Here is a 15,482-nt window from a genome sequence, read left to right as displayed (position 1 = left end):
TTTCCTTATAATTAGCAGTAAGATAAATTTTGGGACACCAAAAGACAGAGACTGGTCCAAGGGTCCTTCTACTAGTCCCTTTATTCTGTCTTAAAGATAGTGCTTTTCCATCCCTCTGTTGGTAGAACATTGTTTTCTCTGGCATATGTATAAGCAGCTCAGGACCTCCACTAACATGATTTTACAGGTTTGTTCAAAATCTACAACCAAGTCCTACGGGCGCAATGGAGCCGCTGTTTCAAAGGAATGAGGTATTATGACCTGTTACCTACCCTGAGCATAAACAAATGTGGAGACATCTAATCATAACTCTATTAGCAGTGAGAATGTGAAATGGCACAACTACTTTGGAAAAAATAGTCTATTTCTTAACAGACTTACCATATGATGCAGTAATGTCACTCCTAAGTATTTATCCAAAAGAAATGAAGATTTATGTTCACAAACAAGATTTCTATAACAATGTTCACAGCAGTTTTATTATATTAGTCTAAAAAGTAGCAACAGCCCAGATATTTATCAACAGGAGGAAAAATAGACTGTGAAATATAAAATGAAATACTACTCAGCATTAAACTGACATGCAACAACATAAAGGAAAATCAAAAACACTGTGATTAGTTCCCTTGTTGGTGCAGTGGGCTAAGGATCCGGTATTGTCACTGCAGCAGCTCATGTTTGATTTCTTGCCCAGGAACTTCCTCAAGTGGCAAAGCATAATGAAAAAATTAATGGTAGAAGCTAGATGGTGGACGGACATATTCTCTCCACCTTGCTATATTCTGAAATTTTTAAAAGTTTCATTATTTTTATTTAAAAGTATTCTTTTTCGGAGTTCCCATCGTGGCGAAGTGGTTAACGAATCCAACTAGGAACCATGAGGTTGCAGGTTCGATCCCTGGCCTTGCTCAGTGGGTTAACAATCCGGCGTTGTCGTGAGCTGTGGTGTAGGTTGCAGATGCAGCTTGGATCCCACGTTGCTGTGGCTGTGGTGTAGGCCAGTGGCTACAGCTCCAATTCGACCCCTAGCCTGGGAACCTCCATATGCCGAGGGAGTGGCCCTAGAAAAGGCAAAAAGACAAAAAAAAATAAAAACAAAAATAAAAGTATTTTTTTCTGAAAAGGAAATTAAAAAAAATTATTATAGTTGATTTACAATGGTCTGTCAATTTCTGCGGTACAGCAAAGTGACGCAGTCATACATATATGCATACTCGTCTTCTCACATTAACTTCCATCATGTTCTATCACAAGTGACTGGATGTAGTTTCCTGCGTTATACAGCAAGTACCTTTGAAATTTTTATAATAAAATATTGAAAGTAAATCTAATGCTCTGTTGCCTCATTTTAAATAGGTTCAATGAGGAAGCTATCCTCAGGTAAGCCTAATTTAAAAAGAGGGATCTGTGGAGTTCCCATCGTGGTGCAGCAGAAATAAATCTGACTAGCATCTATGAGGATGCAGGTTCCATCCCTAGCCTTGATCAGTGGGTTAAGGATCTGGTGTTGCCATGAGCTGTAGTGTAGGTCGCAGATGCAGCTCAGATCTGGCGTTGCTGTGGCTGTGGTGTAGGCAGGAGGCTACAGCTCCAATTCGACCCATAGCAGGAGAACCTTCATATGCCGTGGGTGTGGCCCGAAAAAAAAAAGAGAGAGAGAGAAACTTGTTACAGGAATTTGAAAACCATATAGTCTTATACTTTTTAAGCAATAAATATGAATAATTTGTCTTCCCAATAGGATCTGTACAGTACTCAGCAAGACCAAAATATTACTTGATAGTCATAATTTGACAGTGCTATTTGTTTCCTATAAAAAATGAGAAAATCATTAATTGCACATTATGGGGGGAGTTAAGTCCAAAAATGTAACCAAGGATCTCCCAGAATACGACCTGAATTTATTAGTGTATTTTAGTTTCTTCTAATTACCTCCCAACCTGCATTGGAGAAGAGAATCTTATATGGCTTATCTGGAATACAGTTTTGTTATTCTCCTTGCTGCTAACAGCAAACTAAAATTCCATACAATTATTTTTACTCTTCTTTTTTGGGGGGTTGGGGGGACATGCCTGTAGCATGTGGAAGTTCCCAGGCCAGGGATCAAACCCACACCACAGCAGCGACCCAGCCTCCACAGTGCTACGTAAATTATACACTTCTATGTAAATTACAGAGAAAAGTTCTATGTAAATTATAATCTATATAATTTTATCAATAGCCTTCAAAGCTTTTTTAAGCTCAACTCACCTAAGAAATGTATTTTACATCATAACCCAGGGAATACACACACAGATGTATGAATCAGAAGTTTCAGGAAATACTTATAATGCAATCTGATATTTATTTCCATTTTATTCCATTACTTCAAAATGCTAGTCACAACCCACTAAACTGATTTCATATCTCCTTAATGAATTAGAACTTACCATTTGAAATATTGTATTATGTAGTCCATAAGATTTTTTAGAAAAATGTAACTCTTGGATATGGACTACACTGTGATACAATCTAAGAATTGTAGAAATGTGAAATATCTTTCTACTGCTTTATAAGTGCTATTCTGCAGACTCTTTTTCTTGGGATAAATTATCAAATACATACTGAATGTACTCTGTGCAAGGTCTCATGCTAGGAACTTGAGCAATTTCATTTTTCTTCCTTTATATATTTCCTTCCTAAAAACTCAAGGGTTTTAGATATGCTGTTTATTTTACCAAAATCCCACCTAGTCACAAAGGGAAGGCATTATCAATGCTCTGTAGTTGGAGGCAATGAGTCAGAATTCACATATTTGGCAAGAGTAATACTGTCAAAATAATAGACGTTAAGAATCAAATTTTCTCAACTTCAACTTTAAAAATCTAGATTACTTTTAAAAATCAACTTAAAATAGAAAATTGACAGAACATTGTAAACCATAATGGAAAAAAATAAAAATCATTATACAAAAAAAAAAGAAAAAGAAAATACAGAAACAGGCTCAGATATGTAAGTTTATTTTCAGCAAAGTTGCAAAGGCTATTAGTAAAGCATTTTTCTCAATTAATGCTATTAAAATTGGATATCTATATACAAAATAAATAACCTAGCTCATACCTCAAAAAGTAATAATAATATTTATTTTCTATATGAAAATACATAATGACTTCTGCACAGAAATAACTGGGATAAAAAGTTTGATCATGTCTTATTTAAATTATATCCATCTCTATCACAATATATTTAGATGTACATTAAATACTATTTGAGGACAAACGAAAACATTTTTCTCAAAATTCCCAGAGAACTAGAACACAAAGTATGTGAGTAAAACACGCAGAATCTTTCCTCTTTACGCATATTACTATCCTTGAAACATACATTGGCGTCTCAGAGATTTCATCTACTAGAATGAGCTACTTTTCAGATAATTTCTTCATTCCTTATACAAACAGACATGGGTCTAATCTCTCCTGTCTTTAGATATGTCTCTTTAGGAGTTATCAAAGTTTTCTTTTTATTTTTGGCCATGCCCACAGCATGTGGAAGTTCCCAAGCCAGGGACTGAATCCTCACCACAGCAGCAACTCAAGCCATTGCAGTGACAATGCCAGATCCTTAACCCACTGTGCCACAAGGGAACTCCTTTTTTTTTTTTTTTTAGGAGTTATCAAAGTTTTTGTTCTTAAGCTGAAAAATCATTTCACATTATATTGCAATAACAAATAAATTCACTTGTTAATTCATTCAGCAAATATTTGCTATGCACCAGCTACTGTGCAAGGTGCTAGAAACCTGACAGTCTCTGAATATACAGAAAAATCTCCTACTTCAAAATAGGTAGTGAAGGGAAGGTCTTTGTAGAAGTGGCATTCAGTTCAGACTTGAAGAATGAGAAGCCACTCTCACAAACAGCTGGCAGAAGAGCTTTCTAGACAGAGGGATGGCATGAATGAATGAATGCATGACCACAAGTGTTAACAGGATTCCAGAGAAAAGGGCAATCACTTAAGGCTGGGAATTAGAAACTTGGAATACTAAGTAGGTAAAACTTGAGAAGCACATTGGAAAAAAGAACCAGACTCAAACCAAAGAGAGAAAGGGAAAGGTATACCAGGCAAAGAAATGGAGAAGAACAAATCTGAACTATATGATATAAAATAGGGCCGCTAACACCTGTCAGTGGGATTGTTTCATAGTTATCCCCTGCTCTAGGCTAGGCTTCATCTGCTTGGAATTCCAACAAGACATTCCAAGATGGCAAAGCGCCCCAGCTGTGCCTACAGTTAGTTGGGACACTACTTCTCTGCAGCCAGCACTCATGCCTTATCATCACAAGAAATACTAGCCTTCTGGGTTCTGAAGAAACCAGTTCTCCCCACCTTGGCATCAGTATATGTGAAGCAGAGACTCCCTGAAGAAAGGGGTGGAAGACAGAGCTTAAGTCTTCCCCAACTTCATTATTTCCCTGATAAGTTAACTGAGCACTAATTAACAATAAGAAAAATTTCCCCTTTCAAAGTTGTGGCCTTGACTTCCTTTTTAGCCTCAGGAAAACTTTCTAGAAACAGAAGGGAGAGTGGCCACTTCTGCTTTCTCTGGGCCCCTCAGCTGAGGTTCTGCGTCACTTGTTTGAATCAAAAAACAAGAGCTACCAGAATTCCTGCCATGGTTCAGCAGAAGTGAAAATGACTAGCATCCATGAGGACTCAGGTTCCATCCCTGGCCTCACTCAGTGGGTTAAGAATCCGGCGTTGCCGTGAACTATGGTGTAGGTCACAGACGCAGCTCAGATTTGGCATTGCTATGGCTGTGATGCAGGCCAACAGTACAGCTCCAATTCAACCCCTAGCCTGGGAATTTCCACATGCCGCCCTAAAAAGACAAAAAAAAAACAAAAAAAAAACCCAAGAGCTACCTTTCTTCTGCTATTAACCATGCTTATTAGCACTGTATTTAAACCCAATACTGTTTTTTTAACACATAGTATTTAGGAAAAAAGATAAAAAGAATTAAGTTATATGGAGAGACAGTGATTTTTACTTTAAACTCTCAATTTTCACACCACCTTCCTTGAAGAGAGTTCAGTTCCAAGTGCCACTTAGGTATTTTCCGAGGCAGACAATGACAGCAACCTGAAGAGTAAAAGAAAACAAACTACATTAATATGGCAACCCTCCCACCCCCAACTTCTGCCTGCCTTCCTCCTCCTCCAAGTGGGTCTATGCCCTTAAGCTAAAAAAAAAAGGGCATTTGTAGCTAAAAGGCACTCATATAGTTCACTATTAAGCATTCTTGACATTCTTTCCATTTTTAAATACATGAGGTTCAGGTGGAAGACCAGAGAAAGAGAAGCCCTTTTGTTATAGAGTACAGGTAATAATAAAAATGCTAAAAAAAGGATTTCCATGAAATTTTTCCTCACTTCTCCATGGAGAAGTCAGTTCCATGCTGGTGATCATGGACCACATGCAGTGGCAAAGGTCTCCCGGAGAAGGAAGAAAGGTGGATCCAGAGCTTCTGCAATTTAAAATGCTCTCGGAGTTCCCGTCGTGGCTCAGTGGTTAACGAATCTGACTAGGAACCATGAGGTTTTGGGTTCTATCCCTGGCCTTGCTCAGTGGGTTAAGGATCCAGCGTTGCCATAAGCTGTGGTGTAGGTGGCAGACACGGCTTGGATCTGACATTGCTGTGGCTGAGGCGTAGGCCGGCAGCTATGGCTCCAATTCAGCCCCTAGCCTGGGAACCTCCATATGCCGTGGGAGGGGCCCAAGAAATGGCAAAAAGACAAATAAATAAATAAATAAATGCTCTCAAATCAAGAGGCAAACTTTGGAGAAATGGCTGGAGGTTTGTTTTCTTTGGTGTTTTTTGCTTTTTTTTTTTAGGGCAGCACCCACAGCATATCAATGTTCCCAGGCTAGGGGTCAAATGAGAGCTACAGCTGCCAGCCTATGTCACAGTCACACCAGATCTGAGCCGCGTCTACAAACTACACAACAGCTCAAGGCAATGCCAGATTGAACATGCATCCTCATGGATCCTAGTCAGGCTTGTTAACTGCTGAGCCACGAAGGGAACTCCCAAATGGCTAGCAGTTTTTAAGACTCAGCCGGTTAGTATTTTTGAAAACTCAGAGATATTATGTTAAACACTTTTTTTTTTCCTCTCCTTTTTTGGCCACGCCTGCATCATATGCAAGTAACTGGGCCAGGGATTGAATTTAAGATGGAGCTGTGACCTATGCCACAGCTGTGGCAATGTCAGATCCTTAACCCACTGTGCCTCAGTGGGAACTCCTGAAACACCCTTAAATGGGACACTATCAAGTCAATAAAGATAATTTCAGGATCTTTTTTTTTTGTCTTTTTTGTTGTTGTTGTTGTTGCTATTTCTTGGGCCGCACCCGCGGCATATGGAGGTTCCCAGGTTAGGGGTCGAATCGGAGCTGTAGCCACGGGCTTACACCAGAGCCACAGCAACGCGGGATCCGAGCCGCGTCTGCGACCTACACCACAGCTCATGGCAACGCCGGATCGTTAACCCACTGAGCAAGGGCAGGGACCGAACCTGCAACCTCATGGTTCCTAGTCGGATTCGCTAACCACTGCGCCACAACGGGAACTCCCTCAGGATCTTTTAAATCATCAAATGATCCATCCGTGAATCCTAAAGAGATTACAAGGACCAAAGTAACAGAGCAAGAATGTGTCTTAAATTTCACTCTGTCTAGCCTCTAGCAAATGGAAATATTTTGGACCCAGAAAGTCCCTGATCTAAACCTTTCAAATAAAATCTTAGTATTAGACTTGACATTGATGAAGAACTGCCACAGGTGAGCTGACAGTACTCTGAATCCCACGGTAGACACACACTAAATAAATGGCTTTGAAAAGAGACTGAGAAGAGTTTATTCACCCTGAAAAATACACACTAAGACAATCCACCTTCTTCCCTTTATTCCAAGATTGATTGTAAAAGCCACTACTACAGTATCTTGGAGCTTGTAAAACCTCTTTCACAAGCTCCAAGATAACGGCAGTGTGAGTTCATCTCCCATCAGCCCAAAACCCCAGCCATCCTGGGCCATCGGCCTGGTTGGGGGCTACCACCAATGCCTAGGAGCCTAACCCATATCGTGTGGTGCCTTTGCAGACTCTATGCCCTCTGCTGACCCAGGCCTTTAAGGACAGAGTGAGGAGATCTCTCTTGGATCAGAGGAAAGATGTTCCTAAGTCCTGGGGAAAAGACAAGGGGAAGAAGGGGAATGCTTCTGCTTACTTAAGCAAAAGGCACCATCAAGAGCACAGACTGTAGACCAACACTTCTGGGTATGAATCTCTGCTATGCAGTCTAACAGACCTGTGACCAGAGCCCCCACATGCAGCTAGTCTGCAGCACAGTCCCTCAACTACAAAATGTGGGTAACATGAAGTGGCTCAGTGGGTTAAGAACCTGATATAGTGTCCATGAGGATGTGGGTTTGATCCCTGGCCTCACTCAGTGGGTTAAGGATCCAACACTGCCACAAGCTGTGGTGTAGGTCGGATCCAGCATTTCTGTGGCTGTGGCATAGGCTGGCAGCTGCAACTCCAATTTGACCCCTAGCCTGGGAACTTCCTTTACAGCAGGTGTGGCTGTAAAACAAAAACAAAAACAAAATGGGGGTAACAGAACCTACCTCACAAAGCTGTTTTGAAGATTAAATAAGACATTGTACATGATGAGCAAGTGCAGGGCATAGCCCTTAGTAGATGCTCAATAATTGCTATTGTGAGACAATCACTACAGGGGGATATTATTAAAAATAAATTCACCAGATCCTTACTGCTCTAAAATCTTCCTCCCAGAGAACATTCTGGTTTTGAATAGTTCTAATATAAAAGGTGTTAGAGCCTCCTTCAGGAGGCAGAGGACAATGGCCCTTCTTACCTGTCAAAGGTCCCCTTTCTGTGTTCTCCTGCTTCAACCATCCACTCAAGACTTTTGGACTTCAACTCTCAGTTCAGATTTGATGAAAAGAATAAAAGGGAATTTGTTCCCTCCTTTTCAAACTCATGAAGATGAAAAATAAACAAGCAAATAAAAAACATGTTTATCTCAAAATTGCACATAACCTGTTATGGGTAAATTCCCAAAAACCAGTGGTTCAAAATATTTCTTTTCCTCAATCTTTGCTATAACATCTCTCATATCATCCTCTACTTAGTAAAAACCCTCAGAACCAAAGTTTATTTCTTTGCCTGAAAAAAATCAGTATTAAATATTAATGTCTAATTGGTATTAGATATTAAAGAAAGAGTAGATGGGTAGATGAACTAAGCACCCAAGAAAGCTAAATGAAAAACAATGATTTAGTGTTTCTTTTATGGCACAGCGGAAACTAATCTGACTAGTATTCGTGAGAATGTGGGTTTGAACCCGAGCCTCAATGAGTGGAGGATCTGGCGTTGCCATGAGCTGTGATGCAGGTCGCAGACATAGCTCAGATCCCCAAATTGCTATGGTTGTGGTGTAGGCCGGCAGCTGTAACTCCAATTTGACCTGTAGCCTGGGAATTTGGATATACCACAGGTGCAGCCCTAAAAAGAAAAAAATATGTATTTATTTAAATAATGATGATACTAATTAATACTCAGAAGCAATGGGAAGTTACACTTGACCTACTAAGGACTCATTGGAGGTCCTAATTCATTCTGGAAAGATGTCTGAACAACACATACATTAATAAAATCTGAAAAACAACAATTCAAAAAATATCTTCATGGAATAACTTCCTTACCTAAATATATTCTAATATTACTGATTCATTTTAAGCCAAAAGCTATAAAATAACCAACTTAATCTGATTAAGCACTAGTCTGACCATTATTAACCAATCCCCTTCCAGCTCTCTAACCCAATTATGGATTCACTGAGGCACATTTTATCCCCCGTCTTTTCCCTACTCTGCAAAATGCTTCTAGTCTGGTGCACATGATACAATACAAGATCTAAGGATGGCCACTGATTCCAAATTTTCTCTGTTCTTATAGTAAAGATATTTCTATCTCCTCCAAATGGATATTAATCACACTTTACTAGGTTACATTCTAGCATCTAAAATAAAAATAATAGCATGAAATAATGGAAAGAGGGCAGGCTTTAGACTTGTCCACATCTAGGCCTAAATCCATTATCTGCAACCAAAATGCCTAATAACTGAGTAAAAGATAAATCAACTGTGACATAGCCACACAATGAAATAACCATCAAAGTTATATACTTACTAACTTGGAAAGAAGTTCATGATACACTACACAAAAATAATGTATTTTTTAACATAGATGCACAAAGCGAAAACTATAAAATGGCTTAGGAACTTGCTTCAATAAATATTTCCCACGGGAAAAAAAAATATATTTACCACGGACATACTATATGCCAGACACACAACATGAGTGTACACAACTGTATATGCCCAGGTTATATCAGTGAATTAGATTCTAAGAAGCATCAGAAAAAAACACAGTAAGTTAATATACAATTTGTTAGGTATATCACAACGACTGAAGAAAAAATAAAAAGGGTGAGAAGAATGCTAGAGGCATGCTATTTTATGTACGGGATCAGAGACAACTTCCTTTAAGAAGTAACATTTGAGGAGTTCCTGTCGTGGAGCAGTGGTTAACGAATCCGACTAGGAACCATGAGGTTGTGGGTTCGATCCCCGGCCTTGCTCAGTGGGTTAAGGATCCGGCATTGCTGTGAGCTGTGGTGTAGGTCGAAGACACGGCTCGAATCCTGCATTGCTGTGGCTACGGCTCCAATTAGACCCCTAGCCTGGGAATCTCCACATGCCCTGGAAAGCGGCCCCAGAAAAGGCAAAAAGACAAAAAAAAAAAAGTAACATTTGAGCAAACACCCCAATGACTTGAGGGAAGGAACTAGGAAGTAATCTGGGAACAAGAGTTGCAAATAAAGGCATTAACAACTCTGCACTTGCAGAGGCAAAGGAATGTTTGGTATGTCCTGGGAAGAGCAAGTCCTTATGACTGACAAGGAATTAGAAAGGAGGAGAGTGGTAAAAGATGAGGTCAGGAGGCCTTTAAGAGCTTCTGTGGCCACAGTAAGAACTTTGGGTTTTACTTTAAGGGGAAGTGAGACATCAGTAGGTTGTGGGCAGGGAAGTTCAGATTCCCATTTATATACTCAAATGTCAACAAGCAATTATCCCTGGGTAGAAAGATATCAGATTCCCACTTATTCTTTTTTTTTTTTTAATCTTTTCTAGGGCCTCACTCGCAGCATATGGATGTTCCCAGGCTAGGAGTCTAATCGGAGCTGTAGCTGCCAGCCTACACCACAGCCACAGCAACGCGGGATGCGAGCCTCGGACTTCGACCTACACCACAGCTCACGGCAATGCCGGATCCCTAACCCACTGAGCAAGGCCAGGGATTAAACCTGAAACATCATGGTTCCTAGTTGGATTCGTTAACCACTGAGCCACGACGGGAATTCCTATTTTTTTTTTGTCTTTCTCATTTTTATTTTCAGTTATTTCTCTCCAGTCTCTAACACTTGAGCTCTCTCACACAGTGAACCCTATCATTCTTTCAATGAAAAGTTAGGAATCAACTCTGAAAACTGGCTTCAATTAACTACTGAATATATATTTAGTAGTGCCTCTTTCATTACATCATTCCCCTTCTCAGTAAACACTTGTCATTATTATTATTATTGGCCACACTTGCAGCATTTCAAAGTTCCCAAGACAGGAATCAAATACAAGGAGCAGCTACAACCTACACCACAGTTGTGGCAACACTGGATCCTTATCCCACTGTGCCACACCCGGAACCTAACACTTCTTTTAAAAAATGGGAAAACAATGTAACTACTTTAATAGCTATTCAACTCAAAGTGCTTGGTTTAAAAAAGAACACTGTTTACAATTAAACCAAATGTGCACTTCTTTTAAAAAAAAAAAAGGGAAAACAATATAATGACATTAATAGCTATTCAACTCCAAGTGTTTGGTTAAAAAAAGAACACTGTTTGTAATTAAACCAAATATGCAAGTCAGAAATTTCCATGTAAACTGTTAACACTTTAAGCTTCTGAAACATAATTGAGATGAGGCAGAATCTATAAACTCAAAATAAGGAAGAATATGTGTCACTAAAAAGGCAGACTCGAACATCAACATCAAATGCTATCACTTACATGTGGAATCTGAAAAAAGGACACAAAGAACTTCTTTGCAGAACAGATACTGACTCAGAGACTCTGAAAAACTTAGTTTCCAAAGGAGACAGTTCGGGGGGTGGGGGGGGATGCGCTGGGGGTATGGGATGGAAATACTATAAAACTGGATTGTGATGATCATTGTAAAACTATAAATGTAATAAATTCATTGAGTAATCAAAAAAAAAAAAAGGCAGACTCGCACCTTTATAGTCTACCTTTATAGTCATGGTCCTGTTTCTTGAAGACAAATGAGACTCAACTTATCATTAATAACATGATGATGTCTATATTCCTTTTTTTTTTAAACTAATATGCTGCTTAAACTCAAAATCTGAAATAAATATGAAAGTTTTCAGCATCTTTAGTGATGCCCTCTGTGCTAATGCCCTGATTAACTAAGATTAACTAAAGATATAAATACTAAGGCATGACTTTAAAACTCAACAGTAAACTTCAACTTGAAAGTACAAACCTAAGAACCACCTCCAATCAATCCTGAGATTTGTTCCCATCAATCCCTACATTCAGACTCTCCTAGCCTGAATAAGGCAATCTTCATGTTTCTCTTTTGAAAGTTATCTGAAGTTGATGGAATAAAACCCCAGGTTTTTTTGGGAGGGTTGGGGGTTTTTTTTGTTTTGTTGTTTTGTTTTGTTTTTTGGCCTCACCCATGGTATGCGGAAGTTCCTGGGCCAGGGATCAAACCCATGCCACAGCTGCGACCCAAGCCACAACAGTAGCAATGCTGGATCCTTAACCCACTGAGCCTCCTGGGAACTCCCCAAACCCAAATTTATCTAAGATTTCTTTTAATCATTTACCACTTATTAAATGCACAACCACTATTAAAGAAAAAAAAACTTATGATAACACTTTAAGGTACAAATAGTATATTTTATTTCATCCCTGAAAACAAATACCAAAATGTCCACATCTAATAAGACAGACTGAACAATTATTCCAAACTTCACCTGGGAAGGGTATGTAAATAATTTCTTTAAAAGATAAGGTACAGGGAAGAGTTTGGAAAGCTAGCTTTCATGAACCAATATCTTCTCATACTTACTTTTATAAAACATGATAATAACTGCTACTACTGTGGCAGCATACCATAATAATGAACAATAACCAAAACTAAATTCAACACAGTCTAACTGCAGAAGCTAGCTGCACTTAAGCAGCTGTTATAGAGAATAAATACTATGAAACATAGGGCACCTTATGGCAATTAAATTTGCTACAAGGGAAATTTAAATAAAGGTGTACTTTGCTCTATTATTAGAATAATCCAAGATTAGGATCTCTTGTGCTATATACAATAGCTGTTTTCCTGAAAAGACAGTCCATCTTTATAATTTAAATTACATTTTAAATGTTCTTATTTTTAAGTGGTCATTATATAAAATGAATATCTAGTGTATCTGTTATACAAATTCAAAATTTCATAAAGCAGGACACTCTACATAGTATAATGTTAACATTTTCCAAGCAATTTAATGTAACACAAATACCTTTATTATATACATCTGGCTAAAGTCCTTAAAAGTCCTAGTCTCACAAATATCTCAGTTTCCCACTCTCTTGTCAACATAAGAGAAGTAAAAATTACCCAAATATGGAAATAATGTGTTTTCTTGACAGCATAATCACTCAAAGGGTTACACTTTTAAATTAACATTCATGTATATGAACAATCATGAATTAATATTTATTTAATATCATAAAAATATCCTTTATTCTTCAGAACATAAGTATACAAGAAAATGCTATATATGAGCTTAGAGATTACTCTTTTAATGTTATTTAATTGTCCCAATGTTTAGGTTACGGACAGTGGCTACTACCCATTTCAAGATTATACTCTTACAAATGTAATTTTTTTTAAATATACAATAATTAACCTCCAGATCTTCTAAAGGAATAGTGCAAATGAACACATTCTTTGGGTCATGACTTCAAAACATTATTTTCAACATTATATTTCCTTTCTATGTTCATTATCTGAATAATGGAAATAAGCACATTTTCTAATAGCATTAGTCCAACAGTCACACCTATTGAGAACAAATGACAGAATGATTCAATAACAATATTCTTCACCTATCTGAAAAATATGTTATATATTTAAATAAATATTTTATAGAAATGAACCTATGTCTTTCAGTGTTATTGTTTCAGATTGATCTCAAACACAGATTTATACAAAGATCACCTACCTGCTCACTACATCAACCATGTTCCCAAATTCCTTTTAAGGATATAGTACAGCATTGAAGAGATGTGCCTGAAAGCAAAGTAATATATTTTAAAATTTATATACAGAATCAGAGTTCCATGACTCCAGCATATTCCTTGAAAATGCATAGAGCTTTTATTGTAAAGTATTACTCTATCCTAGCCAGCAACTGAAAAGCTTTTCTGCCATTAGAATATACTCCATGGTTAATGTAGCAGCACAAGGTGATCTTCAACTGCTATCTAATGCTGCCTGATGCATTTATCCTTTTATTTGTCGTCACCGGCACCAGACTCCCACTAGTACCATTGGTAGTGTTGGTTGCTGAGCCGTTCACAACAATATAGTCAACTTTGTTCTCCAGCTTTACCAAACGTTGTAAAATGTCATCCAAAAGGACAGCAATTGTTCTTTTCAGATCCGCTGGGGGAAAAATGAAAATACACAATATTAAACATTGACAGAGCACTTGATATTTGTGTTTCCACAGTTTAATGGGAAAAATGAACAATTATCAAGCCATCTGAAACAAAACACACTAAAGAGAAAGACTGGTGAGAGGAGATATTTCCTCATTAAGATCTTTCAATCAAATATTTAGTGAATAGAAAAAAAATTAAATATATGTATTTTTAAATTTTACATTTATTCTCAACATTCTATTGATAGATGAGAATTTTTTTTGGCCACGCCCTCGACATATGGAAGTTCCGGGCCAAGGATCGAATCCAAGCCACAGCAGCAAAACCAGATCCTTAACCCACTGCACCAGGCTGGGGATCCAAGCTGCACCTCCACAGAAACCTGAGCCACTACAGTAGGATCCTTAACCCACTGTGCCACAGTGGGAATTCCATATTTTTAAAAATCTTTCAGCAATAAGTCTAAAAAGACAACTACTGGATCTGTTTTTCCCTGGCAGCCACATCTTGTGTAATAGCTGAAGAAGTGGCAACCTAGGCCAGGGGAGGTTAGCTAGAATAGACAAGGGTAGGGGAGTTTACCAGCATGTTAACATTACATGAACTTAAAGTCCTTAGAGGTTTGACACCAAGCTGAAGTGCAACATGAACTATAAAGGTACAGCACAGTCATTGATTAGTTAGTTAGGAATGGTAATTAAAGGAAAAGTTGAGTTTAACCGGAAATAACTACTATGATTTTACCTTAACAAGGTTCTAAATTATCATTAAATATCCTTCTTTCAATTGTTATTCAGTTGATATTTCCTAATATCAATTGTTTCAATAAAAGATTTTAAAAGACTAAGAGATTTTAATTAACTTGCTCCATGATATAAAATTGGTTAGTTGAAAAACCAGAATAGAAGTTCCTGCTGTGGCACAGTGGGTTAAGAATCTGCAACAGCTTGGGTCACTGCAGAGGTGCAGGTTTGATCCCCAGCCAGCACAGTGGGTTAAAGGATCTGGTATTGCCACAGATGTGGCATAGGCAACAGCAGCAACTCAGATTCAATCCTTAACCAGGAAACTTTCATATGCCGCAAGTGCAGACAGAAAAAAAAGAAAGAAAAAAAACCCAGAACGATTCCTTTGAATATATCAAAACATACAGTATAAAAAATAATAATAATGTATTGGGGAAATAAAATATATATACATATATATATATATACTTGCCAATAAAAAAAGAATATATCAAAACTCTCCCTTTCTCTAGATTTACAATTTTATAGTTACATTTCATGGGACTATATATTTATAAGAATTACATGTTTACATTATATGGGAGTCCATAGTACTTCCCCATAAAGCCCTATATAACTGAAGATACTAGCAATAAGAACTCCTTCCCTACCATAGGACCCTGTTCAGAACCCCTAAAAGCAACCTGAAAGTAGAGACCCATAGCTTATCCTGTTACTCAGCTCATCCAGCCTGATACTTTATCACTCAGTAGGCAGTCAACAAATGTTGGAAATGAACATTTGCTGAAAGTCTGATTCATATTTCATAGGTGGTATCACTGCTGAGATTAATGTGAAGAATCAGATTTAAGAAATAAGACCCTT

The 15,482-nt window shown here is 38.0% G+C and overlaps 1 protein-coding gene across 2 annotated transcripts in view; it reads right to left on the bottom strand.

Moving 5' to 3' along the window:
• Positions 1-12,087: 12,087 nt before the first annotated feature.
• CCDC126 (coiled-coil domain containing 126) overlaps positions 12,088-15,482 on the bottom strand; it is a 45,685-nt gene continuing 42,290 nt past the window's right edge. For both annotated transcript variants that reach the window (XM_047753606.1, XM_047753605.1), the window contains one exon: positions 12,088-13,873. In XM_047753606.1, coding sequence (XP_047609562.1) covers positions 13,689-13,873 — 185 coding nt within the window. In that variant the 3' untranslated portion in view covers positions 12,088-13,688. The remainder of the gene's footprint in view (positions 13,874-15,482) is intronic.

Source organism: Phacochoerus africanus, chromosome 11, assembly GCF_016906955.1.
Source record: "Phacochoerus africanus isolate WHEZ1 chromosome 11, ROS_Pafr_v1, whole genome shotgun sequence".
Lineage (NCBI taxonomy): Eukaryota > Metazoa > Chordata > Mammalia > Artiodactyla > Suidae > Phacochoerus > Phacochoerus africanus.
This window is presented reverse-complemented; position numbering and strand designations above follow the sequence as displayed.